The 27449-nt window shown below is 42.3% G+C and overlaps 1 protein-coding gene across 1 annotated transcript in view; it reads left to right on the top strand.

The window, feature by feature from the left end:
- The window catches only part of LOC306919560 (uncharacterized protein), a gene marked incomplete at its 3' end in the record, with an annotated part of 92680 nt that extends 67673 nt beyond the window's left edge, over window positions 1-25007 (top strand). The window contains exon 4 of the mRNA XM_079532322.1: window positions 24967-25007. Within this exon, the coding sequence (XP_079388448.1) occupies window positions 24967-25007 (41 nt within the window). The remainder of the gene's footprint in view (window positions 1-24966) is intronic.
- Between the last annotated feature and the right edge of the window lie 2442 nt (window positions 25008-27449).

Below are 27449 nucleotides of genomic sequence, written 5' to 3'. Positions count from 1 at the left end.
GGGGAAAAGCCATTTACTTGTAAAGTTTGTAACAAAAGCTTTTCTGTGTTGCGTACTCTTAAGACACACATGAAGATGCATACAGGGGACATGCCCTTTACTTGTAACGTTTGTAGCAAAGGCTTTAAGATAAACAGTCGTCTAAAAGAGCACATGAGGACTCATACAGGAGAAAAGCCCTTTACTGTAAAGTTTGTAGCAAAGGCTTTAGATTAACACATTTTGTGCCCAAAACGTCTGTGGACGTCCTGGGTATTACCGCACGTGCATAGCCCAAGACGTCTGTGGACGTCTTTAAAAAAATAATCAGAAAAATCAAAACTTTTTTTTTTTTTTTTTTAACACATGGTGCCAAAGTTTGTGTTTTCGCCATTGAGAATGCATTTGGCGTTTAAATTAAATAACTCAGAAACTATAAAACATTTCAAAGTAAAAAGTTCCAGCATGTGTCTCCACAGTCAGCTGAATTATAAAAAATGTGAATGGATTTTCTAGGTGAAAGTGATTTTGGGCAGTATTGCGTGGGCTCTCAATGTGTTAAAGAGTCGTCTAACTTACCACATGAGAACTCATACAGGGGAAAAGCCTGTACAAGCGTTACTTGTAAAGTTTGTAGCAAATGCGTTTGTCACTCCCTCTGGTATGAACTGGAGACGAAGGCAGTAGTAGCATGTACTGGAAGTTTATTTTGCTCAAAACCCTACGTCAAAACTGACAACACAAAGACAAACAATAATCAGTGATCAAATAAGCAACAAATAAAGCATATAACGGAATATAAAGAAAGGAAACATGAACAACTGATTTACCTTACTGACTGCACGTAACTCAAAGGGAATGAACGAATGAATGTGGAATGGACCCGTGAACATGAACAATCAGGACTGAAAGGAAAAACAATAAATAAAACGATCAATGAAACTCATAAAGAAACAAAACATAGAAACTTAAATGTTGACAAACAACTTAAAGTATGGGACCAGAAAGAACAAAACGAACCTTGTGGCAACACGCTTCCATGAAAAACAACAAACAAACTCCCGTCTGCTTGACGTGCAGACGGAAGCTGCAATGACCTGTGAGAGCCGTCAGGCCACTCTACACCATATATGGCCGGGGCGCCGGAAATGACGGCAATATGAAATTGAATATTGAACCTTTACAAAGATATTCATTTAAAAGCGTAGAAACCACATAGAAATGAAAACATGTAGAAAATAACATGTTGTAGAAAACCACAAATGCCAAAATAATAACAAAAATAAATTTTGTTATGGCAGCCAAAGCGTTAGTAAAGTAAATACTTATCACACATGAGGAGTCACACAGGGGAAAAACACTTTAGTTAGAGCTTTTGGCAAATGCATTGGTCAATTTCACCTGAAACATACAGGTGAGACTGTCTGTAACAGTAATACTGTTTTGTTTCTCTCCTTTCAAGTACGCCACACGTTACAATATGACAATTACCACATGTTAAACTATGTCAAGTTACAATTGTAATTTACCAATTAGTCATTTAGCAGACAATCTTATCCAGAGCTAATTAAAATAAGCAAGGTAAATAATCACTTAGAATGGAGAGAGATGGTGTAGGTAGGGCCTCAATGAGCTAGGACACCAGGTGAACCATGAACCTGGCCTCTGTCTAAATAACACTGTTGTTGGACACCGGGTAATGGTGGTCCTCCACTGCTGGCCTGATCAATGCCTAAAAAAGTGGCAACTAAAAAACAAGGTGAAGCAGCTTTCTGCTTCTACGGGCCGACAGTGTGGAACAAACTCCCACTATACCTTCGACAGGCAGCCTCTGTAGACATTATTGCTCAAGACGTACTTCTACACTCTTGCTTTCAGTTGAGCTTTTAACATTAAATGTTGTTATTCATGTCCTCACTGTATTGCATGCATAACTTTATGCTATTATTTTAATGTTTTATGTCTTTACTTTTCTTTATTTCTCTTGCTTTGTAAAGCATTTCATGTCATGAAAAGATGCTCAAATATACAAATAAAGTTTATTTACTTTATTATTATTTTATTGTTATATTATTATTTTATTCTTATATACAATATATATATATATTGTTATATTCGTATCATTTGTGGTCAGGAAAAAACAACTTAAGAAACAAACATGGCTATGAGTGACCAAAGATATGTCTAAGTACCCCTATTACTTAATTAATTAATCACTTGCAACAATGAACTTAAGACCTAATTTAAACTTTCGCATGGTGAAAATAGCCGATAGTTGCTTGCATGAAGTAAGAGGTAAGTAAATCTAAAAAATATAAATGGAGGTTAAATTCAAGGTTATGGTAAGTACCATATATGTAAATATTTGTCTCCACCAGGCCGAAGGCATGGGGAGAGAGTATGTTTTGCACTCCGTCCGTCCGTGTGTCCGTCCATCTGTGAACAGCTAATCTCCGGCACCATTAACCCGGTCGATGCCAAATTTTGCACACACACTCCCTGGGTGCCAACGATGAACCTCTGCCCCAGAATTTCCAGAACGGCCGGTTATAGCGCCACCAGGAGGCCGCTTTGTGCAAAACAAGTTTTTGGACAGTACACCTACAGATTTTTTTCAAACATCACGTAAATTGGTACACTGTCTCTCTAGAGCCATTCAACAAAACAGGTCTTTCAGATTTCTCTGACGCCATCCTGATTGGCTAAGATTGGCTTCCAAAGTTCGCAGGAGTGCTCAGTTTCAAACAAGATACTGCAAATCATGAACACATTGTGTGATTTCCGTGAATTTGTGCACGCACATTCCCACTAGGACGAGGAAGAAATGCCACGTGAACATTTTCAATTCAGCCTCATGGTGGCGCTATAACTGACCGAAAAGTGTTTTTACCTCCAACTGCACAGATCTGTCTAAAACTTTGTATGCACACTCCCTAGAGGCCAAGGAAAAACCTTTGCCTGGAATTTTTCACATCTGCTCTTTTTAGCGCCACCAGGAGGCCGACATATGTAAAACACATTTTCTAATATTACTCCTTCAGATTGTATCCAAATTTCACGCAAATTGGTACACATGCTCTCCATAGTCATGTGATCAAGACGGGTTTGTTTGATTTCTCATAATCCACCTTCATTGCCTGATTGGCTTCTAAACTTTTCAGGAGTAGCCCGCTTTGTACCCGTTTTGTACAAATACTACTCAACGCAGCATCCGATCGCGTTGAAACGGTGCATGCATATTCCCACTAGGCTGAGGAAGAAATGCCAGTTGACAGTTTTCAAATCAGCCTCATGGTGGCGCTACAACAGGCCAAGCCGCGTCTCACACACACACACACACACACACACACACACACAGTCACACACACAAAACGTGATTATATATTACTCCTAAACATTTTGCCAAACATCACACACATTCCTATCCTCCTGATGGAGACCTGTGCACTTTTTCTAGTTCACTATGAACTGTACCAAATCCCATGCAACAATAATCTATAAAGACTCACAGCACTGATTAAACGGCTACAGTAAGACGCCTGAGGGCGAGAAGTGACCTCACCCTTGCACGCATCCGCCTCGTTGACGGCAGACTGCTGGGCGAGCGCTGGCGTTTTAGCATGGGGGGTGCCGTGGCACCCTAGACTAGAGTGCCAAGGCACCCACTTTGAGAAGCCCGTCTACAAGCTTTAAAGCTTGTATCCACTGTTATCCACTTTGAGAAGCCCTGCTTTAGAGCTTGTAGACGGGCTGTTTTCCACTTTGAGAAGCCCTGCTTTAGAGCTTGTAGACGGGCTGTTTTCCACTTTGAGAAGCCCTGCTTTAGAGCTTGTAGACAGGCTGTTTTCCAGTGTGTGCGACGGCCGTGCGACGTGTTGCATAATGTAGCTTTTTCTGCCGTTCTCACTCCATGACCACCATGTTCAACTGACGTCTCTTCTTCATCGCGGCGATGGTCGTTTTACCCAAACGAACCCATAACACCAGCCTGCTCTGAGAAGGTGGACTCGTTTTACTCAAAACTCAAAACGCCACCCTTCTCTAAAAAGGTGGACTCGAGTCGGGATGCCAACCTGCTCTGAAGGTGGACTTGGGATGTACGCCAAAACGGCAGACTTAAACTCTGACTGAAATGAGAGAGTGGGACCTGCATGGCCATAATGTTCAGTGAAAGGAGAGGGAGGCGGTCGACGAGATTGTGAACTAAAGGAGCTTGTTTGTTTGCTCGCTCTGCGGGGCAGAGAGAGAGGCAGTGCTGTATATAGGATGTCTATGTTACTGTGTTGGCGCCTCAGATTTGTCACCTCAGATATTACATGACGATACATATCATAGCGTGCTATTTAAGTTTACAACAGGAACATGAACGTGAGTGGTAAGTGGTTTTCGACCAGTGGTCCTTGAGAGGGTTCCAGGTGGTCCCCAGCTGACCGATGGAGAGTTTGTAACCAAATGGACCCTTATAGATTTGTATCTCTTGAGAGTGTAAAAGGAAACCAAATGGTCCATTTTGTGTCAGTTTACGCTCTCAAGAGTTACGCCAGGGCTCCACCGGACGCGTTGCGTCTCCGTCGCGTGTGTCAAAAAACGCACCGGTTCAATTTTAATGCACGCGTCACGCAACGCAACGCGGGCAGTGGAGCCACCCTTCATTGATTAAAAAGGGAACATTCCCTGACGGTGACGGAGACGCGACGCTGACGCGCCCGGTGGAGCCCTGGTGTTACATTATTGTTAAACATCTGCATTACTTCATTTACAAGAAGTCTACACAATTAGAGAATGTAGAAGAATTGTTATTTTGATAAACGTTTGCCAAAAGCATGGAATTGTAGACAAAATCTATTCCAACGACAACAAAATATTCTTTAGTTTTGGGTCTGAGAGGCTAAATGTCATCAAATGTTGGTCCTTGGCTCAAAAGCCGAATAAATAATGGGCCTTGAAATGAAACGTGTTGAAAACCACTTACACAGGTGAATGAAACCACAATTGATTCATGGATTTATCCATATAAATTTGGCATCTATTGTTAATTATATCTCCCTGTTAGATATATGCTCTTAAGTCTGCCTGTGCTATTAACTCATTTTGCATTAAACAATCACACCTGTGTGAAGTGAGTGGTGCAACTCTGTGTGGGGGTCCCGGGGTGGTCCGCGGAAGCTCCAGACCCACAGGAACGTGCCCAGGGGGCTGGCCCGGTTCTGGCGAGCCGCACCGCATTCAAAATGGTCGAGAAATGACAGAGTTACCGTGTGGGGGTCCCTGGAACATCCAGACCCCCAGAAATGCGGCCAGGGGGCCGGGCCGTTTCCGGCGAGCCACCCGCGCCCGAAATGGTCGAGAAATGACAGTTACCAACCAAGCATTTTGTGCTTGGACAGACAGACCCAGGGAGGGATGGACGGACGGACGGACACACACACACACAAAATGAAAATCAGTCCATCTCCTCTCCTGAACAGTTAGATTTGCTGCCATGACTGTCTCTGTATCAAAAGGAGTCACATTTGATGACATTTATAGCCTCTCAGACCCAAAACTTGTTTTTGTTGGATAAGATTTTGTCAACAATTCCATGCTGTATTGATGTTGCTACCATTAGGAGAGACGTCAACAGGCAAATGTCTCAAACACCAAAATAAAACATCTTTCTTGTAAGTTAATTAATGCAGATGTTTAACAATAATGTAACTCTTGAGAGTGTAAAATTAAACCAAATGGGCCTGTATGGGTCCATTTGGTTTCATTTTACACTCCATCATTTAACTGCAGGGCGCTCTATAGCAGCGGTTTTCAACCAGTGGTCCTTCAGGGCGTTGCAGGTGGTCCCCAGCTAAATGATGGAGAGTTGGTAACCAAATGGACCCTTCTAGATCTTTAACTCTTGAGAGTTCTACACAATTAGAGAATGTAGAAGAATTGTTATTTTGATCAACGACAACAAAATATTCTTTAGTTTTGGTCTGAGAGGCTAAATGGTCCGTGGCTCAAATGCAGAGTATATTTAACGGGCCTTGATATGAAAAAGGTTGAAAAGCACTGCTCAATAAGTTGTGAACCACTGGATTATTGGTCGACAACAGTGTAATTACTCCGTGGCATTTTGTATTGAAAACCCACCTCTTCAGGAAACACTACCCTTTCTCTCTGCCTGACCTACTTGTTGTTAACTAGTTGTACGAACGCTTGTTTTCTATTGTTGTATTGTTTATTGGATCTTGTTTAGTCGATACACTTAATTGTTTTAGCTCATGCTCATTTGATTTAGCTATTTTGTCTCATCTGTTTAAGGAAATAGGTAGCTGATATATTGCACTTTTACCTTAGCGCTAGGTATACTCTTGGTTGCTTGTTTTTGCAGAAAATGCACTAAAGACTTCTGGTGATTAGTAGTTGTTGTTCCCTACCTATGTTGAATACACTTATTGTAAGTCGCTTTGGATAAAAGCGTCTGCTAAATGACTGTAATGTAATGTAATGTAATGTAATGTAATGTAATGTAATGTATTCCGACAGTAAATTGCTCAGGCTTAACCCATTTGGTTGATTCTACAAACATGTCTTCTAAATCCTAAAGGTTTTCTGAAAAACCTATGTTTCTATGTCAGTGGTGCTCAAACTATTTCATGTCAAGGACCCCCAGAATTGTCTGTATTTGGCCGTGGTCCAGAAAGATTTGAGTTAAAAGCTCTGAAAGAATATTATATTAAAAGATTTGCACCACATTTTCAAGATTTTAATAAAATAGCAGAAATAATCTACAAGCTCACAGTGCGCCACTATCTATATAAGCTAAAGTAAAACATACTGCTTAAAACACCAAAAGGGGTTCCCGTCCCTTTTTTGTTCTCCTCATGTTGTGAATTTAGTTGTATAATTTCCGGGTATAAATGTGGCTCACATTGGCGTCCATGTTCTTTGTTATATTTGTTGTTGTTTTACTATAAAGTGGATGATAATATGTGAACATTAGTTCATGGTTTACACACGCACACGACACGTGCTGTTACAGGCATACGTAGGTACACGCACGCACGCACGCACGCACGCACGCACGCACGCACACAATGTACAGTATGACTATTATTGTGAGAACCTCAACATTTTATGTCCGTGATTTTATTAATTCCATTTTAACCCTTTATGTTTTGTTTTTAAGACTAACCGTGAAGCTAGCCTATAGACACTCGGCCAGCTAGCTGCTCTGAGAGACTCCGTCTCAACAGCACTGCTGCTGATTTTTGAGCGGTGCCTCCATTACGCAGCTATGTGTGCGTGCGTGAGTGCTTGCCAGCAACACGGTCATTTCTCGACCGTTTTGGACGCAGGATTAAGGCTCGCGGGAACTGGGCCGGCCCCCTGGGCGTGTTCCTTGGGGTCAGGATGTTCAGGGGACCCCCACACGGTAGTCATTTCAACTGTTTTGGACGCGGGAAGGCTTGCGTTTAATGTTTTGATTAGGTGTTCCATCATGCTCGTTTCGGGTATTGATGGCTATTTCAACCAATCAGATTGCTTTCTCAAAACTACCTTTTGTATATTCATGTCTATTTCTGAAATTCTACTACTGTAGGGGACATTTTGGCCCTCACAAGTATAGTGATAAGTACACACACGCAGACAGACAGACAGACAGGATATCATCTAATAGTCCGGCAGCTGGGGTTGTGGGGTGGGAAATTATATTGTTTTTTTATTGGCCTAAAATATTGTCTATATACATAGCCTACATTCATGAATCCACTTGCTGGCCAGCTGTCGGTATTGAGCAATTTGTTTTATATGGTTTATTTGTGACCATACCATTGACATCCTAGATAAGTCAAAAATGTCAGTTTCATTATTCTGAATCCATTAGTTTTGCACAAAAAACACTCCTTGGGCTAAAAACGGCAATGTGTCCAATTTGGTCAACAGTCCTATGCAGTCAAGTCCGAGACCCTACCCAAAACCCTAACCCTAACCCTAACCGCACGCTGACGACACAGTGATATTTAACCCGCCACGCGTTACTTTTAACCTGCAACACATGTCGGGAGCCACGGGTGATTTTAAACCCGCAGCACAGGTTACTTTTAACATGCAGCGCATGTCGGGGAGCGACGGTGTTGTCGGACTAATCACTGTAGGACTGTTGGTATGTCTAATCAACGCATGCACCCCACGGGCAAGTGGCACGCGGGTGTGTTAGCTAGCTGAGGGGTGATTTCACCCAACACCCGGCAAGCGCCTCTGACACCAGGCTGTTTAGGCCACTGTCGTGTATTTTCACACAACTAACTACCTAAAGTCCTAAACCATAGAGAAGAATGGAGCTCTCTAAAACAAACTGCAGACTGTAGATTAGAGTAGTGAAAACCTTGTCATCAACGCATCAGTCAGATGAAGAAACGCAGGCAGAGAGAGAGAGATTTCCTCGGAGTGTGATGTACCATTATTCAATCAAAGACAGAGTCCAGAATGACAAAATAGCATAGCTTCCCCGTAGGCCCTGGTCGGCCCACGGGAGCACAAGCAAAGCTGACCGTGTGGCCAGCCAGCCCAAGATCCCTTAACATTGCAGTAACGAGACAAAATATACTTTCACATCAAACAGTTGAATTCTGGGTGGAGTTACAGACTTTACATACAGATCAACATATGGTGGTCTCAACAAGTGGTCTCTCAGAAACACCCAGAAGGTTCCTTGTGACAATAGAATGCTAACCCCCTTTCTGAAACCAGCTCCTCGCCACTCGCTCTACACACTTGCCCTCGATATGCGCGTTCACGCGAGGCTGCGCCATATTAAGTGTCGTCCGAAACCAAGCAGCCTTGAGTGGAAGTGGCTTATAAAGCCCTCAAGAGCGAGTCTGTGCCGATCTAGACTTGATTGCCTTGTGCAGCCCTGCTCTGTGTCCGCATGGAAACGCGACCTACAAATGTAAGAACCACCACAAATAAATGATAAATAAACTCCTCCTAAACAATCATCATCTGATGCAGAATAGACAATGCTCCAACTGATGTTCACAAGGGCTCTTTATTTACCCCACCGTGAAAAAACTATAAATGAAACCACACAAACAAAACAACTTTTAACACAATGATTTATAAACACCATGTATGCACTGTATATGACATGTCATTTTTGACAGTCACATGGAATTTCCTTTTTCCATATTAATGAAATCCACATGTCACACAAACCTACACGATGCAATGCAATATAACTGTAGAAACAAAATAACAGGTAACACAATTGCATGATGGTAACCATGGCAACGAATGGTGTCTGTTTCCTGTTTCTGCACAAGGAGGGCGAGTGTATTTCCAAACAGTTTTTTATACCCATGCACCCTAATCAAGGGAACTTGATTCAGCTGGAGGGGAACTTCCTGACGAGGGAACCTCCTGAGAGCACTTCAAGTCAAGGGACTGGTTTCAGAAAGGGCCTAAATGTCTCTCACACCATCCTCACAGAGCCTCAAAGGGTTTAGAACAATGGAATTCTCTAGGGTACTGATAGATAATTTTGAGTTATGGTAGATCTGTTAGTTTGGTATTTTTGTGGACTTGTGTCAATGTTCCCTTTGGCCCAGACCGTGTTCTCCTTATCCTATTTATGTCATGTCACCATCCACAGGCCTAATCATCTCAGACCTATATTATCCTTTATATTATTATATCATATATATATTATGGATTTCCTGACGCCACATTCAGATTTAATATCTTAGTCAGTCTCCATACTGTCTGTCCCCAGTCAAGTTAACTCGCATACTGAGAGGTCTGTTTTGATGTGGGACTGCATGTGTTTGACCTTGATGCCTAGTGAGAAAGTAGATAGCCAGGCTTTTCTCTGTTAAGAGTTCACCGCTAGCAGGGAGAGAAATGTTATCTTCAGGTTGCCATAGCAACGCCAGCCTCTGAGCTTTCCCGGTTTATGCAGGCCCTCAATGACGGAACCAAGGGAGCTGTCACAATACCAGTCTCATCATCCATGTGCTGGTCCAATGAGCGCTTGACAACCAGTACCAGTGTGGCCTAGTGTGGAAATTAACTGTCTATTCAGCCAATGAATGTGTATCAACAAATGACGTATTCTACAGTATTAATGCCTGGCACATCAAATGTCCGGCAGAGAGAGAACCCTGTGCTTTTGTTGCACAGGGTGAGAGATTTTGTAATTTGGCTGTATGTGGATCTGTTCTGTCTCTCTGATCTGAAAATGAATCAACATTAATCATATTCTGCTCGACTGGACAATCCTTCTTCCTGGTGGTCTCATCTTTTATTGGGTACTTAAGGTATTTTTCTAAAAGAGTATTTCCTGCTCAGATCAACATTTGGATGTTGATCTTTCTGCTTAAAGTAATCCTGTTAAAGCTAATTGTTAACTTTGTCATCTACCATTGTCAGAGGCTCTCTGCCTAGTGTTGTGGTGCTGAGTATTTATCAGTACTTTTGAGTACTTTCTTAAAAGTATTTTTATAGTTTTAGCTCTGTGCAGCTCAATAATTCAGTTATACAGTCCTTTATATCTTTGGTGAGCCTTCCCTTATCTGTTACCTACATTATTTATGTATCAGGTACTTGGCTGAGAACCTCTAGTGAAGGAAGACCCTCAATAAGCACAGAAATGTAGTTGACCATTTGACATAGACATAGCTGTAGAGCGACTACAGGAGATGAATGTACAAATAAGTCGCTGAGAGGCGATGGGATGGGCCAGGTTGTCAGACGCGCTCCGCAAACAAAAGAAACTTGCTGGGTCCAAAACAATGCGTTTAAGTGGTTTTATTGAAGCAATGTGAAAGGTGCTCAAACATAAAGCAAAGTAGCCACAGCGATCAAACGTAAATAAAGTAAATAAAAGAAATAAAAGAAAGCAAAATAAGCGGCATAAAGCGGTCAACAAAAGTGTGGCTTCCCACACACCCCCTCTCTCTCACTGTGTGTGAAGGAGGTGAACTCGGTGAGGTATTGAATGAATCAGGTCCGCCCCTATGCCCGTCAATCACACACGTTAATCACCAGTGACAGCCCACTCATTTCATAGACCAATAACGTAAACATAATAAACCAATTCATGGCTCCTACAATAGCATAATTATGAATATTATGTATTATGGACACCACAGGATCTATTACATCGCTGTACCCACACACTGTACATAATTTGGTGTTCATATATTTGAACGGGTAAGGACTAGTTAGGCCTATCATATTTTTTGAGCAGTGCCATAACCACGTATTGGTTGGAAGAGGGATTTGATATAGCCTAGTAGTAAAGATAGATTTTAGGTTGATCCAAGATTTGGGTCACAAGGTGGCGGTAATGCACCAAAAACTGGTTGCTCTGGTTGCCATCTGCCGTAAAGCAAAGAAGAAGCTGCTGCTATTGCGCATGCGTGAACCACGTTGTTGTGCGTGCGTGTTGTTTTTCATGGCGGCGAGGAACAAATCAGCGTGGTGAAAAATGTCTTACAAACGAGGTCGAGTGTGTCAAACGGACTCTCTAACGCTGAGGCTGTCGATAAATGAACATCTGACGTCGGTGGGAGAGGAGATATTGTGTGTTTTGGAAAAACAGCCAAGTGATGTTGGTCAGCTGAAGCTTGTTAGAGTGTTTGTGTTGGAGCGCCTCGGCACTGCAGCAGGATTCATGTTCAGCCTCTTCCAGAGAGAGATGGAGACACTAGAAACTCTGCTGAAGAGACAAGACAAACTTCTGGACGTCCTTTTACAGCCACAAGTCATATTATACAGACCAGGTTTGTTAAGCTGACAAATCAACAAATAGGAGAATAAATGTCATACGTTTAGAAAAGCACTTTGAGTAGTTGTGCTGATGCTATAGCTCTTCTCTCCTTGTGTCTGTGTGTAAAGAGGTTTCTTCTATCCTCCTTGTGTCTGTGTGTAAAGAGGTTTCCCCTGAACATGAGGAGAGGAGGTCCAGTCTGCTCCAGGAGGAACCACAACCCTCACAACATGAGGAGAGGAGGTCCAGTCTGGTCAAGGAGGAACCACAACATGAGGAGAGGAGGTCCAGTCTGGTCAAGGAGGAACCACAACCCTCACAACATGAGGAGAGGAGGTCCAGTCTGGTCAAGGAGGAACCACAACCTACACACATTAAAGAGGAAAACATGGAAGAGGAGGTTGATGTGTCAACATTGACATTACTACATGGGAAGACAAGGTGCCACACTCTCTCAGGTAAAAAATAAAAATCACACCCGTGTGAAGTGAGGGGCGCTAATATAATTAAAGTCTAACTCATGTTGATTAGGTGATGTATGTAATGGTGATGTAAAACAAACGGTGCCAACACAAGCATTAAATTCCATTAACAATATGACGTACATTTTCCCTTCATTTTCAATGGCGTTTTTAAAACAAACATTTAACTAAAAACAAACATTAAACCTGTACATAGCGCTCCTCAAAAATAAGCATCACTAATTAATCCAAGTCTAAAAGTCATACTATAGCAGCCCATTCAGTATTTTAGCCATGACGTGAGCGCCCCCTCCAGAGATACTTCCGGGTCCGACTTTTGTGTCGCTTTTGTGTCCCCATAGAGTTATACTGTGATGCTCCGTCGGACTAAATCTGAGACAAACAACCACGAAAGTCTAATTTTACCGCTTTCCTTGCAACAACAAAGCTGCTGCTCTCCCAAATCTGGCTGTGACAGGCCGTCTGCCCCACACGGAATACTATCGCCATTTTATTTCATTGTGTCAACTAAATCATCATTAATGCAAACTAGATTCAACATACTCAAGCCTGCACACATTCTAAATATGCCACCGAAATATTGTACTGCGCAAATGGACTGTTACCACCTTCAATAATAATGATAAATATAGCTGCAAGCAGCGATGAAGCGGGACCAAGATAGAAGAAGAACAATGCGCAATAAGAACAACATGCACAAATGAGACTGACGAGCTGAGTTGTCGGTACCGGGATTTGAACTCACAACCTTGTGGACCGAAGGCGGGAGCTCTACTGACTGACCTACACAGAGACAATCAGTGACTACATTGTAAACTTTAAACCATTCAGTGATTTGGTAACAAGAAGGTGTGTCCTCATTTTGGGCATGTCTTTATCCATTACTACAGTGTGTTTTCACGCACAGTTAAAGTGTGTGTGTGTGTGTGTGTGTGTGCGTGTGTGCGCGTGTGCGCGTGCGTGCGTGCGTGCGTGCGCGTGCGGCAGACAATCGTTCATAACCATGGATTTGGATTGAAGATCATCTCTCTAGTTTTTGTGGTGTTTAACATAAGGTGGCTATTATCACACCAGTCTTTAAAGTTATTGATCTCACTGATACAATATGTACAAATAAGACTGACGAGCTGAGTTGTCTGTACCCGGGTTTGAACACACAACCTTGTGGTCCGAAGGCAAAGCTCTACCGACTGAGCTATGCAGACACAGTCAGTCAACTCATTCTACACAGTAACATCATTCAGTATTCATATAGGTATTAGGTGCAGAAGAAGTTTCACAAAACAGCAATTTTCATTGGTTCATAAAAACTTAGTTTTTTCACTTAGAAAAAATGTGCTACGATTATTTTTCCGTATAGGTCCAAAGTTCACGTGTAGAAGTTTTCGTGCATTTTGAGCAAAGATTTTGGGAGGAGTTACATTTGAACTGTTTTTCATATAATTCAAAATGGCTGGTGATCTAAAGGTCAGAGGTCGAAAGTCAGAACACAAAAGTTGTTCGGCATGAGGAGACACATGTGTATCAAAGTGTCATTGCCAACGGTCAAACGGTTCATGAGATATGCACGTTCAAAGTTTGCAAGTTTGCAAGTTTTGCATCAATTGAGTGCTATAGCGCCACCATTTGGCCAATCGTGATGGGCTTCGCATAGTAAAGTCACTAAAGTGACATAAGCATATGTGTGTATTAGAGGCAGAAGAATAATTTTCACAAACCAGCAATTTTCATTGGTTCATAAAAACTTCATTTTTTCACTTAGAAAAAATGTGTTACGATTATTTGTCCGTATAGGTCCAAAGTTCACGTGTAGAAGTTTTCGTGCATTTTGAGCAAAGATTCTGGGAGGAGTTACATTTGAACTGTTTTTCATATAATTCAAAATGGCGGGTGATCTAAAGGTCAGAGGTCAAAAGCCAGAACACATAAGTTGTTCGGCATGAGGAGACACATATGTGTATCAAAGTGTCATTGCCAACGGTCAAACGGTTCATGAGATATGCACGTTCAAAGTTTGCAAGTTTGCAAGTTTTGCATCAATTGAGTGCTATAGCGCCACCATTTGGCCAATCGTGATGGGCTTCGCATAGTAAAGTGACATAAGCATATGTGTGTATTAGAGGCAGAAGAATAATTTTCACAAACCAGCAATTTTCATTGGTTCATAAAAACTTAATTTTTTCACTTAGAAAAAATGTGTTACGATTATTTGTCCGTATAGGTCCAAAGTTCACGTGTAGAAGTTTTCGTGCATTTTGAGCAAAGATTCTGGGAGGAGTTACATTTGAACTGTTTTTCATATAATTCAAAATGGCGGGTGATCTAAAGGTCAGAGGTCAAAAGCCAGAACACGAAAGTTGTTCGGCATGAGGAGACACATATGTGTATCAAAGTGTCATTGCCAACGGTCAAACGGTTCATGAGATATGCACGGTCAAAGTTTGCAAGTTTGCAAGTTTTGCATCAATTGAGTGCTATAGCGCCACCATTTGGCCAATCATGATGGGCTTCGCATAGTCACCGTTTGGCATGGTCCTCTATCATGTTGACAAGTTTTGCAAAAACCGACTGCACGGTTCAGTCAGAACAGCTATTTTTGGCAGAAGGAGAAGAAGTACTGATCATATAATTCAAAATGGTGGGTGATCTAAAGGTCAGAGGTCAGAAGTCAGAACACGAAAGTTGTTCAGCATGAGGAGACGCATATGGGTATCAAAGTGTCACTTCCAACGGTCAAACATATCATGAGCTATGCACGTTCAAAGTTAGCATTTTCAATTGAGCGCTATAGCGCCACCATTTGGCCAATCGTCTTGGGCTTCGCATATTCACCGTTTGGCATGGCCCTCTACCAGATTACCGCGTTTCGCGAAAACCGACTGCACCATTCAGTCAGAACAGCTATTTTTGGCGGAAGAAGGAGAAGGAGAAGGAGAAGAAAAATAAACACAAAAACAATAAGTGACCAAAGTCACTGCGTGACTTCTTGGTCCCTAATAATAGTCTTTATTGTCTCCACATCATATTTTTTTTGTCATGGACAAAATGTACAAAACATTAATAATTCTACTCGAGTTGGAAGCATTAAGACCCATTTTAACCCTCAATGGCTTCCTTTCTGAAAAATAACATCATTGTAAAAAGATTCACACGTTTAGTCTAGTCACTGGAAGGGGGTATCATGCACCCCCCGGAATTATACTTCTAATCAGTGTTTTCTTATTGGAAAAAATGTGCTGAAAATGATGAGCTATGATAAAAAGTTGTCAAAATGTCCCACCTACCTCAAAACCCCCTTTTTGGTATATGGCTCTGGCGAAATTGTGTAAAGGCAAATATTAATTCACTAAAATTACATAAATAGACATGGTGGTCTGAAATTGGTCATGGAGTATCTTGACACATAGGGGTAAGTAGCAGAACAGGATTTGGTTGGTTGCTACCATTATATTCTTAAATATGACCCACATCATCCTCAGAAACACACAAAAATATGGTGTCCGCTTGACTAATAACAACAAAGATGGTTATTTTCCAACACATTATGGTGAGTATCACTGCCTCACTTGTATATAGAAAACATCCCATATCCCTAAGCTTCAATTTGAGCCCAATATAACCTTTCTATCTTGTAAATTACTCTTTCTGTCGCCAAAATTCTGAACTATACCTCAAATCGGTGAAAATTGTATATTCAGTGATTGAATAACTGAGTTTGAACTGACTCCACATTATGGAATATTTCTTGAATAAGCCATGTTAAAAAGTTGGCAAAGTGTCCAATCTACCATTGTTATGCAAATGAGTGTCACCATTATCAAAACAATCGATTTTCACTATATCTCAGCCAATATTGCACTTAAATGAACAAATAAGGTGTCTAGATCTATGTTTTGAGGGTCAACCGGTCAAGGATCTCAGTGAAACTATTCTTAAAGTGACCACATGTGCTCGTGGCATGCTGGTGTACAAATCAGTGCTGCCATTACAATAAAGTCACATTTATACCAAGTAAGAGATACCAATATTACATATAACTTTACAAATAAGGTATCTAGACAGGTGCTGTGCTTTTAAGCAAGCTTTATAATTTAGAATATACTGTAGCATAACATCAAAAACTAAAAACATCCTTAGTATGAACAATAGTATACGGCAGTATACACGCTATAGAATGGCCTGCAATATGCAGTACAAAGTTCACAGTCACACAATCCTGTAACAGTATTCCATCCTATTACTATACACACTCAAAGGCAAAAATGTAAACAGTGTACAAACAGTGACCACCCTAGCCTGCACCATAAAGAACAAAATGCACAAACGTCACATTAATCAGTCATCGTGTTCATAGAACTCATCAGTCTTCTTTGTCTTCTTGTCCATGGTCTCCAATGACAAGGATTTTCAACCATCTCTGCCCTTCATATGGTTTTGTTTTTACCACAATAGCTTCATCAGCTCGCTTGTATAAGGCGATGGTTCTCTTCAGAGCAGAGTAGCATGGAGGAAGACGAGCCAGGTCAACTTTAGATTTAAGAAGTGAGTTTGTCATTTGCCCCCACCATTGTCCGCAGCAACTTGGCACGGGTGACGTCCACTGGGGCGGCGGTGGCTCAGGGGTAGAGTGGCTGGATGGTAACCGCAAGGTTGCCAGTTCAAACCCGGGCTCCCCCAGAGTTAGTGTCGAAGTGTCCTTGAGCAAGACACTGAACCCCTAACAGCTCCCGATGTGCAGGTTGGTGCTTTGCATGGTTTCCGCTGCCATCAGTGTATGAATGTGTGTGTGAATGGGTGAATGAAATGCACAATCTATGTAAAACGCCTTGGATAAAGGCGCTTTATAAATGCACCATTTACCATACTGAAGACTCGCAACTCCATACAGCAGACAGATGAATTGCTCCAACTATACTAATTAAGGATCTGTTCCATATAGTGTAGCACAAGGCACATTTGAAGGAACCCCATAACCCTTACAGGTCCATTTGGTTCCATTTGTACATTCAGAGTTGCACACCCGTAAGGGGCCCTGCATATCAACAGCTCAGTGGCCTTGTGGTCAGAGCGTTTGCCTTGAGACTGGGAGGTCGGGGTTCGATCCCCGGCCGGGTCATACCAAAGACTCTGAAAAATGGAACCCAGTACATCCCTGCTTGTCCCTGCTTGGCACTCAGCATCAAGGGTTGGATTGGGGGTAAGTCCCTGATACATACTAGCGTCATGTCCAGGGGGTGTACTTGTACATCAAGCTGCCTCCTACTACAGAAACAGGAGATAGGCTCCTGCCCTATGGGCCTCATGGCTCTGCAAGGCTTACAGATCCATTTGGTTCCATTCTGTTACACACCCGTAAGAGGCCCTGGATATCATCAACAGCTCAGTGGCCTTGTAGTTAGAGCGTCCGCCCTGAGACTGGATGGTCAGGGGTTCGATCCCCAGCTGGGTAATACCAAAGGGTTGGATTGGGGTAAGGCCCTGCGACATAATAGTCATGCCAGGGAGTGTACTTGTTAGGCTCCTGCCCTATGGGCCACATGGCTTGGCTTGAGCTATAGAGCTATTTGAATTGTGAGTCTTCAGTGAAACAGTGGTGGGGGAAGATGACAAACTAATTTCTAAATCTAAAGTTGATCTGGCTCGTCTTCCTCCATGCTACTCTGCTCTGAAGAGAACCATCGTGTCTTATACAAGCGAGCTGATGAAGCTTTTTTGGAAAAACCAAAACCCTATGATGAAGGGCAGGGGGTTTGAAACTAAAGAGTTTTTTAATCCAGTGTGTCCTGCGGTGCAGTCCTACCAACCTCACTGGTTGATCTCCTTGACACTGTCTGGAGAGCATGGACAAGAAGCCGACGAGATAAGAGGAATTGATTTAATCGGCACTGATTTGTACACCAGCATGCCGCGGGCACATGTGGTCACTTTAGGAATAGTTTCACTGAGATCCTCGACCCTCAAAACATAGGTCTAGACACCTTATTTGTTCATTAAAGTGCAATATTGGCTGAGATATAGTGAAAATCGATTAATTTGATAATGGAGGCACTCATTTGCATAAAAATGGTAGATGGGACACTTTGCAAACTTTTTAACATAGCTTATTCAAGTAAGAAATATTCCATGATGTGGAGTGAGTTAAAACTCAGTCATTCATTCATTTATTCCAAATGTATAGCTGATACTGACTGAATATACAATTTTCACCGATTTGAGGTATAGTTCATAATTTTGGCGACAGAAAGAGTAATTTACAAGATAGAAAGGTTATATTGGGCTCAAATTGAAGCTTAGGGATATGGGAAGTTTTCTATATACAAGTGAGGCAGTGATACTCACCATAATGTGTTGGAAAATAACCATCTTTGTTGTTATTAGTCAAGCGGACACCATATTTTTGTGTGTTTCTGAGGATGATGTGGGTCATATTTAAGAATATAATGGTAGCAACCAACCAAATCCTGTTCTGCTACTTACCCCTATGTGTCAAGATACTCCATGACCAATTTCAGACCACCATGTCTATTTATGTCATTTTAGTGAATTAATATTTGCCTTTACACAATTTCGCCAGAGCCATATACCAAAAAGGGGGTTTTGAGGTAGGTGGGACATTTTGACAACTTTTTATCATAGCTCATCATTTTCAGCACATTTTTTCCAATAAGAAAACACTGATTAGAAGTATAATTCCGGGGGGTGCATGATACCCCCTTCCAGTGACTGTACTAGTTCTGGGTGCCTTCTGGGTGCCTGCCATGCAATGGCAGAAACACAGGTTGAAATCTAAAACGCATACTTAATCGTAATTATTATCATCATCAATACGCGAAACTTCGACGTCTATGGCCGGCCGCACGGTTTGCCAAAGCCCCGCAATATATACATCAAAACGTGCGGCTCGGCCGGGAATGGTGTGCTTGTGCTTTTCTTTCCGATTCGTGTTACCGTGCCGACGTAATTCGCAATAAACGACGCGAAAATGCCCCATTCAAAGTCGATGGGGAGACGCGGGTAAAAACAGAAAACGACACGTTACTTTGGAGCCACATTGCTCGGGCATACTGTTACGTAGAAACACGATTTAAACGTCAAACAGCACACGAGGCCATCGACTTTGTGGTGGTTCAGACGGAATTCGAATACGTTGCACGGTTTGCCCGCTATGGCAGTTCAAAGTGTGTGTGGTCTGAGCAATATTCTCGACTCAGAGTGTCGCACGCCCAGAGAGAGAGCGGATCAGAGTGAGAAGCCAATGTGAAGACTATACCGAAATTCTCCGAACAAATCGTCCTCACGGCCAAAATATTCACTTTACACGCATGGGTTTCGGTAATTTTGTAGCCACACTCGTCCTCTTTCACCCAATGTCACAACCAAAGCCCAGATACATACAGTACGTGAACTACAGCTCTGAAAGCGACAGGTGTACCATCATAATGTGTCAAAAACTCCATGTTAACTGCCTGAATGACTCAGCAATTTTTTCATCACAAGCACAATTCTTAACTCGCTCTTATAACCACGTTTTTCATCGTACCAATGCCACGATCGCACACGGCGTACCTCAATGCCTCGGGTCACTCACGGTGAAAACAAAAATCGCATTCGACTTTTACTTTTTGCGATAGAGCAATTTGTTCGGACATACGTTCTCTCATAGAGAGTCAGTGGGCTTTTAACTTGCAATACTGTTTGCATTTGCATAGACTAGCCCAGGTGAAAATGATACTTTGTTAACACTCCCAACGCGGATCGCGTATCAATACGTTATCAATTAATCAAACGTCGGGTGCGGATCACGTATCAATACGTTTCAATCACTTTTTTATAGCATACTTTCATTCATCTTTTTACCCACCCGGACAATGAAGAACCATCGCCCTATCATTGTTGCTTAGTCCCGCTCACGTGATCAGAAAAAAAAACCAAAAAAAAAAACCCCCCCTCCCATCCTGAAAACAGGAGGGCGGGCCGCTTTACGTGTAGAAGCCACTAAGCCAGTCTAAAATGGACGCGCCCATGGAATGATCCAGTCGGTGTATGAAAAGAATCAAATTTAACCTAACCTCGCCTCACCAGGCTTTCCTCCAGCTATTGGCTTTCACACAACACTATACTACTCGATTCCCCCCTCCCCTCCTGTTTCTCCTGCAGGAGGAGCCTGCGAGATGGGGGCTCTGTCCTGGCTGGCTCTGTCTCTCGGAAAGACACGACAAGACAGTGTGCCGTTGGTGGATCACGTATCGCCATGCAGAACCGTCATAATCGGAGATCGCTCGGACGTGTGATTGTAACGCTTTTTTATTCATTATAATTGTAGTGATAAGACCGCAATGAACGCATCGGGGACGTAATCGACCCGGGTGTAATGTATAACGAACTTTTCCGCGTCCTAAACCGTGGTGTTGTGATCCGTTGTCGTTGACATCACAGCCGGGGGAATCTTTTTTTTTCCTCCATCGCCTCCAACCTGCATGCCCAGGCATGTTCTCTTGTTAGTAAATATACTTCACTAGCTTGAAAAACAAAATCAGCTGATGATGACAACGCGTCTCACCGTTGTACTATAGTTCTGAACCGAACGGTGAAATGGGACTTTTTATAGCCGTACGGATCAAGACTTTTGCTGCCCAATGTGCCCATGACCCCCCCCCCCCCCAATGTTACTGCGATCAAAACAATGAAAGCAGTGAGATAGATTAGGCCTTGGCGGCAATCATCATCAAAAAGAAAGCATAGTTATGAAGGTTTATAGTCAGACATTGACAGGCAGATATAACAATAAACACAATAAATATGCTATACATCCTATACATCGAATGAAAGCCCTGAATGTGTACTTTTACGAGGAAAATAGTAAACATTGATCCCATGTACAGTTTGTCATAAATTGGATACTGGGTGGATGCACATTGCGCCCACCAGATATAACTGCAGAGAAGACATGGACCTGAACTCAATATTCACAAAATAAGGCCTATAGCGACATATAAATACTATATACCGTATGAAACAGAAGACTCTCTGCTTTCATAAGAAAAAAACTTCTACTGTAGTAATAATAAAAATCACACCCATGTGAAGTGAGTGGTGCAATATGGGACAGAGTTGCACCGCTCACTTCACAGGGGTGTGATTTTTATTATTACTACAGTAGAAGTTTTTTTCTTATGAAAGCAGAGAGTCTTCTGTTTCATACGGTATATAGTATTTATATGTCGCTATAGGCCTTATTTTGTGAATATTGAGGAGTTCACGTCCATGTCTTCTCTGAAGTTATCTGGTGGGCACAAGCTGCATTCAATAACCAATTACTGTCTAACTGTAGATGGGATCAATGTTTACTGTTTTCCTCGTAAAAGTACACATTCAGGGCTTTCATTCGGTGTATAGGATGTATAGGATATTTATTGGGTTCAATTTTATATCTGCCTGTCAATGTCTCTGACTTTAAACCATCCATAACTCTGCTCGCTGTTCAAGATAACCACTTCCAGGCAAATGCAGGTGTTGCAAAAAGGTCAATATCTCCAGAATGGAACATGGTAAAATCAAAATGTATTTTTTTAATTGAAGTGGACAAGTTCAGCTTTCTTTTGATGTAGGCGTGTGATTCTCGCTATAAGAGAACATTTTACTGTGGGCCCCCGAACAAGGCCTTTGTGCAATGTTAAATGGCAGCAACATCCAAATAGGCCTGTTGAGATCTTCCAGCAATCAAAGTGTTAATGATTCAAGGTCACCTGACCAACTCTCACACACGCGCGCACACATGCACATGCACGCACATGCACACATGTGCACGCACACACACATTGAAAGTCAATAGAGAAATTCGGGGAAACACGTAACTCTGTCATTTCTCAACCGTTTCGGACGCGGGGCGGCTCGCCAGAACCGGGCCGCCCCCCTGAGCGAAACCAAATGGACCCCTTAGCATGTTAGCATTAGCATGTTAGCATTAGCATGTTAGCATTAGCATGTTAGCATTAGCATGTTAGCATGTTAGCATGTTAGCATTAGCATGTTAGCATGTTACCATGTTAGCATTAGCATGTTAGCATGTTACCATGTTAGCATTAGCATGTTAGCATGTTAGCATGTTAGCATGTTAGCATTAGCATGTTAGCATGTTAGCATTAGCATGTTAGCATTAGCATGTTACCATGTTAGCATTAGCATGTTAGCATGTTAGCATGTTAGCATTAGCATGTTAGCATGTTAGCATGTTAGCATTAGCATTAGCATTAGCATTAGCATGTTAGCATGTTACCATGTTAGCATTAGCATGTTAGCATGTTAGCATTAGCATGTTAGCATGTTAGCATTAGCATGTTAGCATGTTAGCATTAGCATGTTAGCATGTTAGCATTAGCATGTTAGCATGTTAGCATTAGCATGTTAGCATGTTAGCATTAGCATGTTAGCATGTTAGCATGTTAGCATTAGCATGTTAGCATTAGCATGTTAGCATGTTAGCATGTTAGCTTTAGCATGTTAGCATTAGCATGTTAGCATGTTAGCATGTTAGCATGTTAGCTTTAGCATGTTAGCATTAGCATGTTAGCATTAGCATGTTAGCATTAGCATGTTAGCATGTTAGCATTAGCATATTAGCATGTTAGCATTAGCATGTTAGCATTAGCATGTTAGCATGTTAGCATTAGCATGTTAGCATTAGCATGTTAGCATTAGCATGTTAGCATTAGCATATTAGCATGTGCATATTAGCATTAGCATGTTAGCATTAGCATGTTAGCATGTTAGCATTAGCATGTTAGCATTAGCATGTTAGTATTAGCATGTTAGCATGTTAGCATTAGAATGTTGGTGGCAACGTAATGTGCAATAAACTTAGACAAAATACCCCATTGAAAGTCAACCAAATGGACCCTTACAGGGTCTGAGAGGCTAAATGTCATCAAATGGTGGTCCGTGGCTCAAATGCTGCACAGACTTGGCGAGCTGTAGGCACCCAGTCAAATTTCCTGAAATTTGTTTCTAGTTTAGATATTCTATTTACAATGAGATGCGGACAGGAGCTGGTGCCACTTGGACCCGGACGTAATGTAGCACTACAAAATGACGTCGGACTTAAATACTGAATACATTCTTCTAGGTCAGATGGGGGTGGGTTCAGAAACAAAACAAAATGTTTTGGAGTGAGTGAGTGGCAATGTGAGTTTAATGCAATCCGATGGGACTTTTCTTTTTGGATGTATGGGCTGTCAAGGCCAGAACGTATTTTTTTGCCACTTGTTTCTTCTCACGATCGACCGATACCGATCTTATGTGTAAGGGGAACATTTGAATATTTCTAAAATGTCAAAACCCATGTCCAAACGGTTCCTGTGTGTGTGGGGAGGAAGAGGAGAATGTTTAGGCCTGTCACAAAGATGCAAATCGATATTATTGTGACTGCAGGTCGCATTTACTAATGAAAACTTACATTTTCTGTCAGTTAGTTAGTAGATTGTCACCCCAGGCATGACCATTACTAGAATTCCGCGGGCCTCATCCTAGCGCCACGCGTCGCAAATGGGAAGAAGGCAATAACTAGTGATCGACCGATATGGTTTTTGGCCGATATATCCGATCACCGATTAGTGGACAATCAAAAAGCCCGATAGCCGATATTATGAGCAGATATGAATTTATGTTACTTTTTTACAGTAAAATAAATTCCAACACAAGAATTCCTTTAAATTCATTGGAGAATATTTATCGCTTATAAAAAGGAAGTGCAAGAAGCACCAACATCGTTTCAGTAACACTCCCCCCCTCCATCAAATGCAGCAAACATGTACTGTAGCAGCATATGAAACATAGTCAGGCGTGCACACAACTTTTTTTGGTCTAGTACTCACAGGAGTACCTGGAGGAGTTACTTGGTCCTCCTAAAATGTGGCGACCCGTCTCGCCGGATGGATAAAAGAGGGATGCATGAATAACTTATAGCAAAACGATATTTATTGGATGAGTGGGGAGTCAATAGCTTTTTTTTATAATGGGATGAATCTAGAGTTGCAATACCCTCCGTATTGCAACTCTAGATTCATCCCATTATAAAAAAAATCTAGAGTTGCAAATTGCCTCTAGGTCCATGTGTGGTCCAGCCCTATGGAATGCATATTCTAATCAAAACAACTTAATACTTAATACTAATATTTAGATACATTTTTTATTTAAATAACCGATCTACTAGCTCACCGCGTGTTGCGGAGGCGACACGTTGTGAGCTTGCAGATCAGCTATTTTTTTAAACATGCGACACATCGTACGGCGAAGCATACGTCAGGCGTCCCTTTCGTTTTTAGCCGAGGTGACGTACAGTCAGACAGTCAGACACACATGGATCCTCAGTGCAAAAATAAACAGTGTACACTACCCGACTTTACGATAATAAGGGACAGTATGTCGGGACACGGTGTTGATAAGCTTCATGTTGTGCAGGAGCAGTGCCAGTCCGCAATGCTTTAAACTCTTCCCATTCCACTACGTCGGAACTAAAACCTGTACCCGTAAAAAGTAGGTGGCCGGTGCCTAGGCTGTGAGAGACTGCATCGCACACGAGCAACCATGCTGCTCCAGCACCCGGAAAACAAACACAAGCACAGCGGCGAATGGCGGCGAATCCACCAGCATGCCATTTTACACCGGGGACTACAGTAGTTTGCTATCTGAAACGGAGAAGCCGAAACATTTGTGCCAGGTTTTCTCCGTAGTAAACTCCTATCGTCCTTCTCCTCCCAGCATCGAGCAGAGCAGCATGGAATCCTCCCTCGTTTGAGTAAGGACCTGCTGTGATTGGCCACAATGGCCAGTGCACTAGTGCAAGACGTGCTGTGATTGGCCAGTAGCCACTTTGAGTGGCAGTCGGTGGGAAATGCTCTCGCCACAGAATGTACTAGTATTCTGGCCATAATAATCATTCTGGGCGGCCCCAGCCCCCAGGTACGCAGAAGCGCTTCCCGGCGCTTGATTGACAGCGCAGAATGAATTTTGACGACGCATGCGCACTGGCGTACCGCTTGTGTGCACCCCTGAACATAGTGCTGTATGCAGTGCAGGCACAGGCTTCAAAAATAAAAAATAAAATTGGGGGGGTTAATTTTTTCTCTGTCTGTCTGTCTGTCTGTCTGTGTGTAATTGTCCAGAACCGCCCCAAAAAGGCCTCTTTCCGGGCTCTGGACCGGGCCCATGCCCAGCATCCATATATGGAGCTGGCCTGTTCTGACCTCACAGCACTCCATATTTGGGCATGCCTGACACAGAAGACATAACTCCACAAGCTGGCTGCATATACTCCCTATTTGGGCATGCCTTACAAAGAACTCCATATATGGGCATAATAGGGAGACAGACATATCTGGGTGGGGCATTCATTTCCAACTTGCATCGTTCCAAGTATGTCAGTGCCCAATGGGCTGTAGAGGCCCTACGAGCACCGTTCTAGTTTATCAAAATTGGTGATCTACAAGCCCACAGCATATTGCAGCATGACATGTTGAGAGCTTGTAGATCTGCTGCCCAAACTCTCCAAAGCCATGTTGTTTTTACTCCACCACTGAAATTTGCCACTTTCAAGATCACTGGCCACTTTTTTAATGCATGTAGAATTTGTTTTTACCATTAATTTTATCGCAATACGACAATATGTCTCAAAACACTGGCCAACTAAATTAATATGAATTAGAAATTAAGACTGACAATGCTACTGTTCATGCTACTGTTCATTCTTCATTGGCTTGCAGTTAGTTATTGCATATAGCCAACATGCAATAATCATATTAGGATGGTCAGGATGGGGAAAAAAGTTGTCCTTCAGTTGGCTGGCGCGCGCACACACACACACACGCACACACACACACACACACTAAGGCTGTACCCTAGCCCTTTTTTTAGGACTCGAACTTCGGCAGGAATTTTCGAGCGAACATCCGGACCATTTGTTTCTAATTAATTTAAAAAATAACCTTTTGAGATATCCGTCTCGATCAGAGCGAAGCACGTCTCCCCCGCTCTTTATCAATCTCTCTCGTCTCTCCCAACACACACACACACACACACACACACACCTGCAAGCTCATGTGAGCTTGCTGGCAGGCAGCTAAGGCGACAGCGTAGCTTGCTCGTTAGCTGTCACTCATTAATTTGTTCCACCTGTGTATTCTCAGAAGCGCATTGAAGTGGTCACAGGGCAAAAGCAGAACCTCCGTGACTGTTTTGCTTAACAATGATCAGAGTTCACTGCTTTTTGGCAATAGGCTATGTGATGCTAGAGAGCAAGCATATGCTAATATATCATGGCTGTGTGTGTGTGTGTGTGAGAGACGCGTCAGACATTCCATTCAATGGAACTCTTTTGTTCTCACAGAACAAGGTGAGAAAGGTCAATCACCTCAGCTGCAGGCCAATCACCAAATGAATGTGCACGGGAGATTTTGGAGAAGGACAGAACAAGGAGATATTTTTACATGCTCATATCGCATTCTCGCCGAGATATATTTTCGAGTTAATAAAAAAGGTAAAAAATATATTTTTTTTTATTTAATAAAAAAACGAATGGTTCAAGCCCATTAATTAAGATTCGAGTGCCAACCCTAACGAGCGAACATTCAAACCTTGAATGTTTGGGGACAGCCTTAACACACACACACACACACACACACACTATACTGTACTTACCTGTACTGTACTGTACTCATTTGTGCTGTATTGTACTACTCTGTACTGTGTGTGTGTGTGTGCAGAGTGTGTGTGTGTGTGTGTGTGCAGAGTGTGTGTCTGTAGAGCCGCGGAGCCGTGTCTACTCTACTCCTCCGGGGGTGGAGCACTAGGAGAGTCAGACACGCAGCTATACATCTCCTTACAACCATACTCTACCGGATTTTCAATGAAAGTGGTTGTTTCACCACGTTTGCGCTTTTTTTTAGAAATATAATAATCGGCCGTTTTGTTTCTCGATTATTTGTTTTTAGCACCGATATTAATTAAAATCATGAATATCGAGATCGGCCGTGGCAGATTATCGGTCGATCACTAGCAATAACGGGAGGGCGATAAGTTTTTTTTCTTTTTTTTACTTGGAAAGGCAAATGGCAACCAATGGTGTTTTCATATACATCATGCTTGGAAAGTGCAAACTTAGCAACCTGGCTGAGTGGCCCTATTTTTTGTTTTGATTTCCGTATGAAAGCAAGAATGGAGTGGCAATGTTTCTATATACCAAGTTG

Source organism: Electrona antarctica (genome assembly GCF_951216825.1).
Source record: "Electrona antarctica genome assembly, contig: scaffold_26, whole genome shotgun sequence".
Classification (NCBI taxonomy): Eukaryota; Metazoa; Chordata; class Actinopteri; order Myctophiformes; family Myctophidae; genus Electrona; species Electrona antarctica.
The sequence above is the reverse complement of the archived record's forward strand: the minus strand, read 5'-3'. Positions and strand labels throughout refer to the sequence as shown.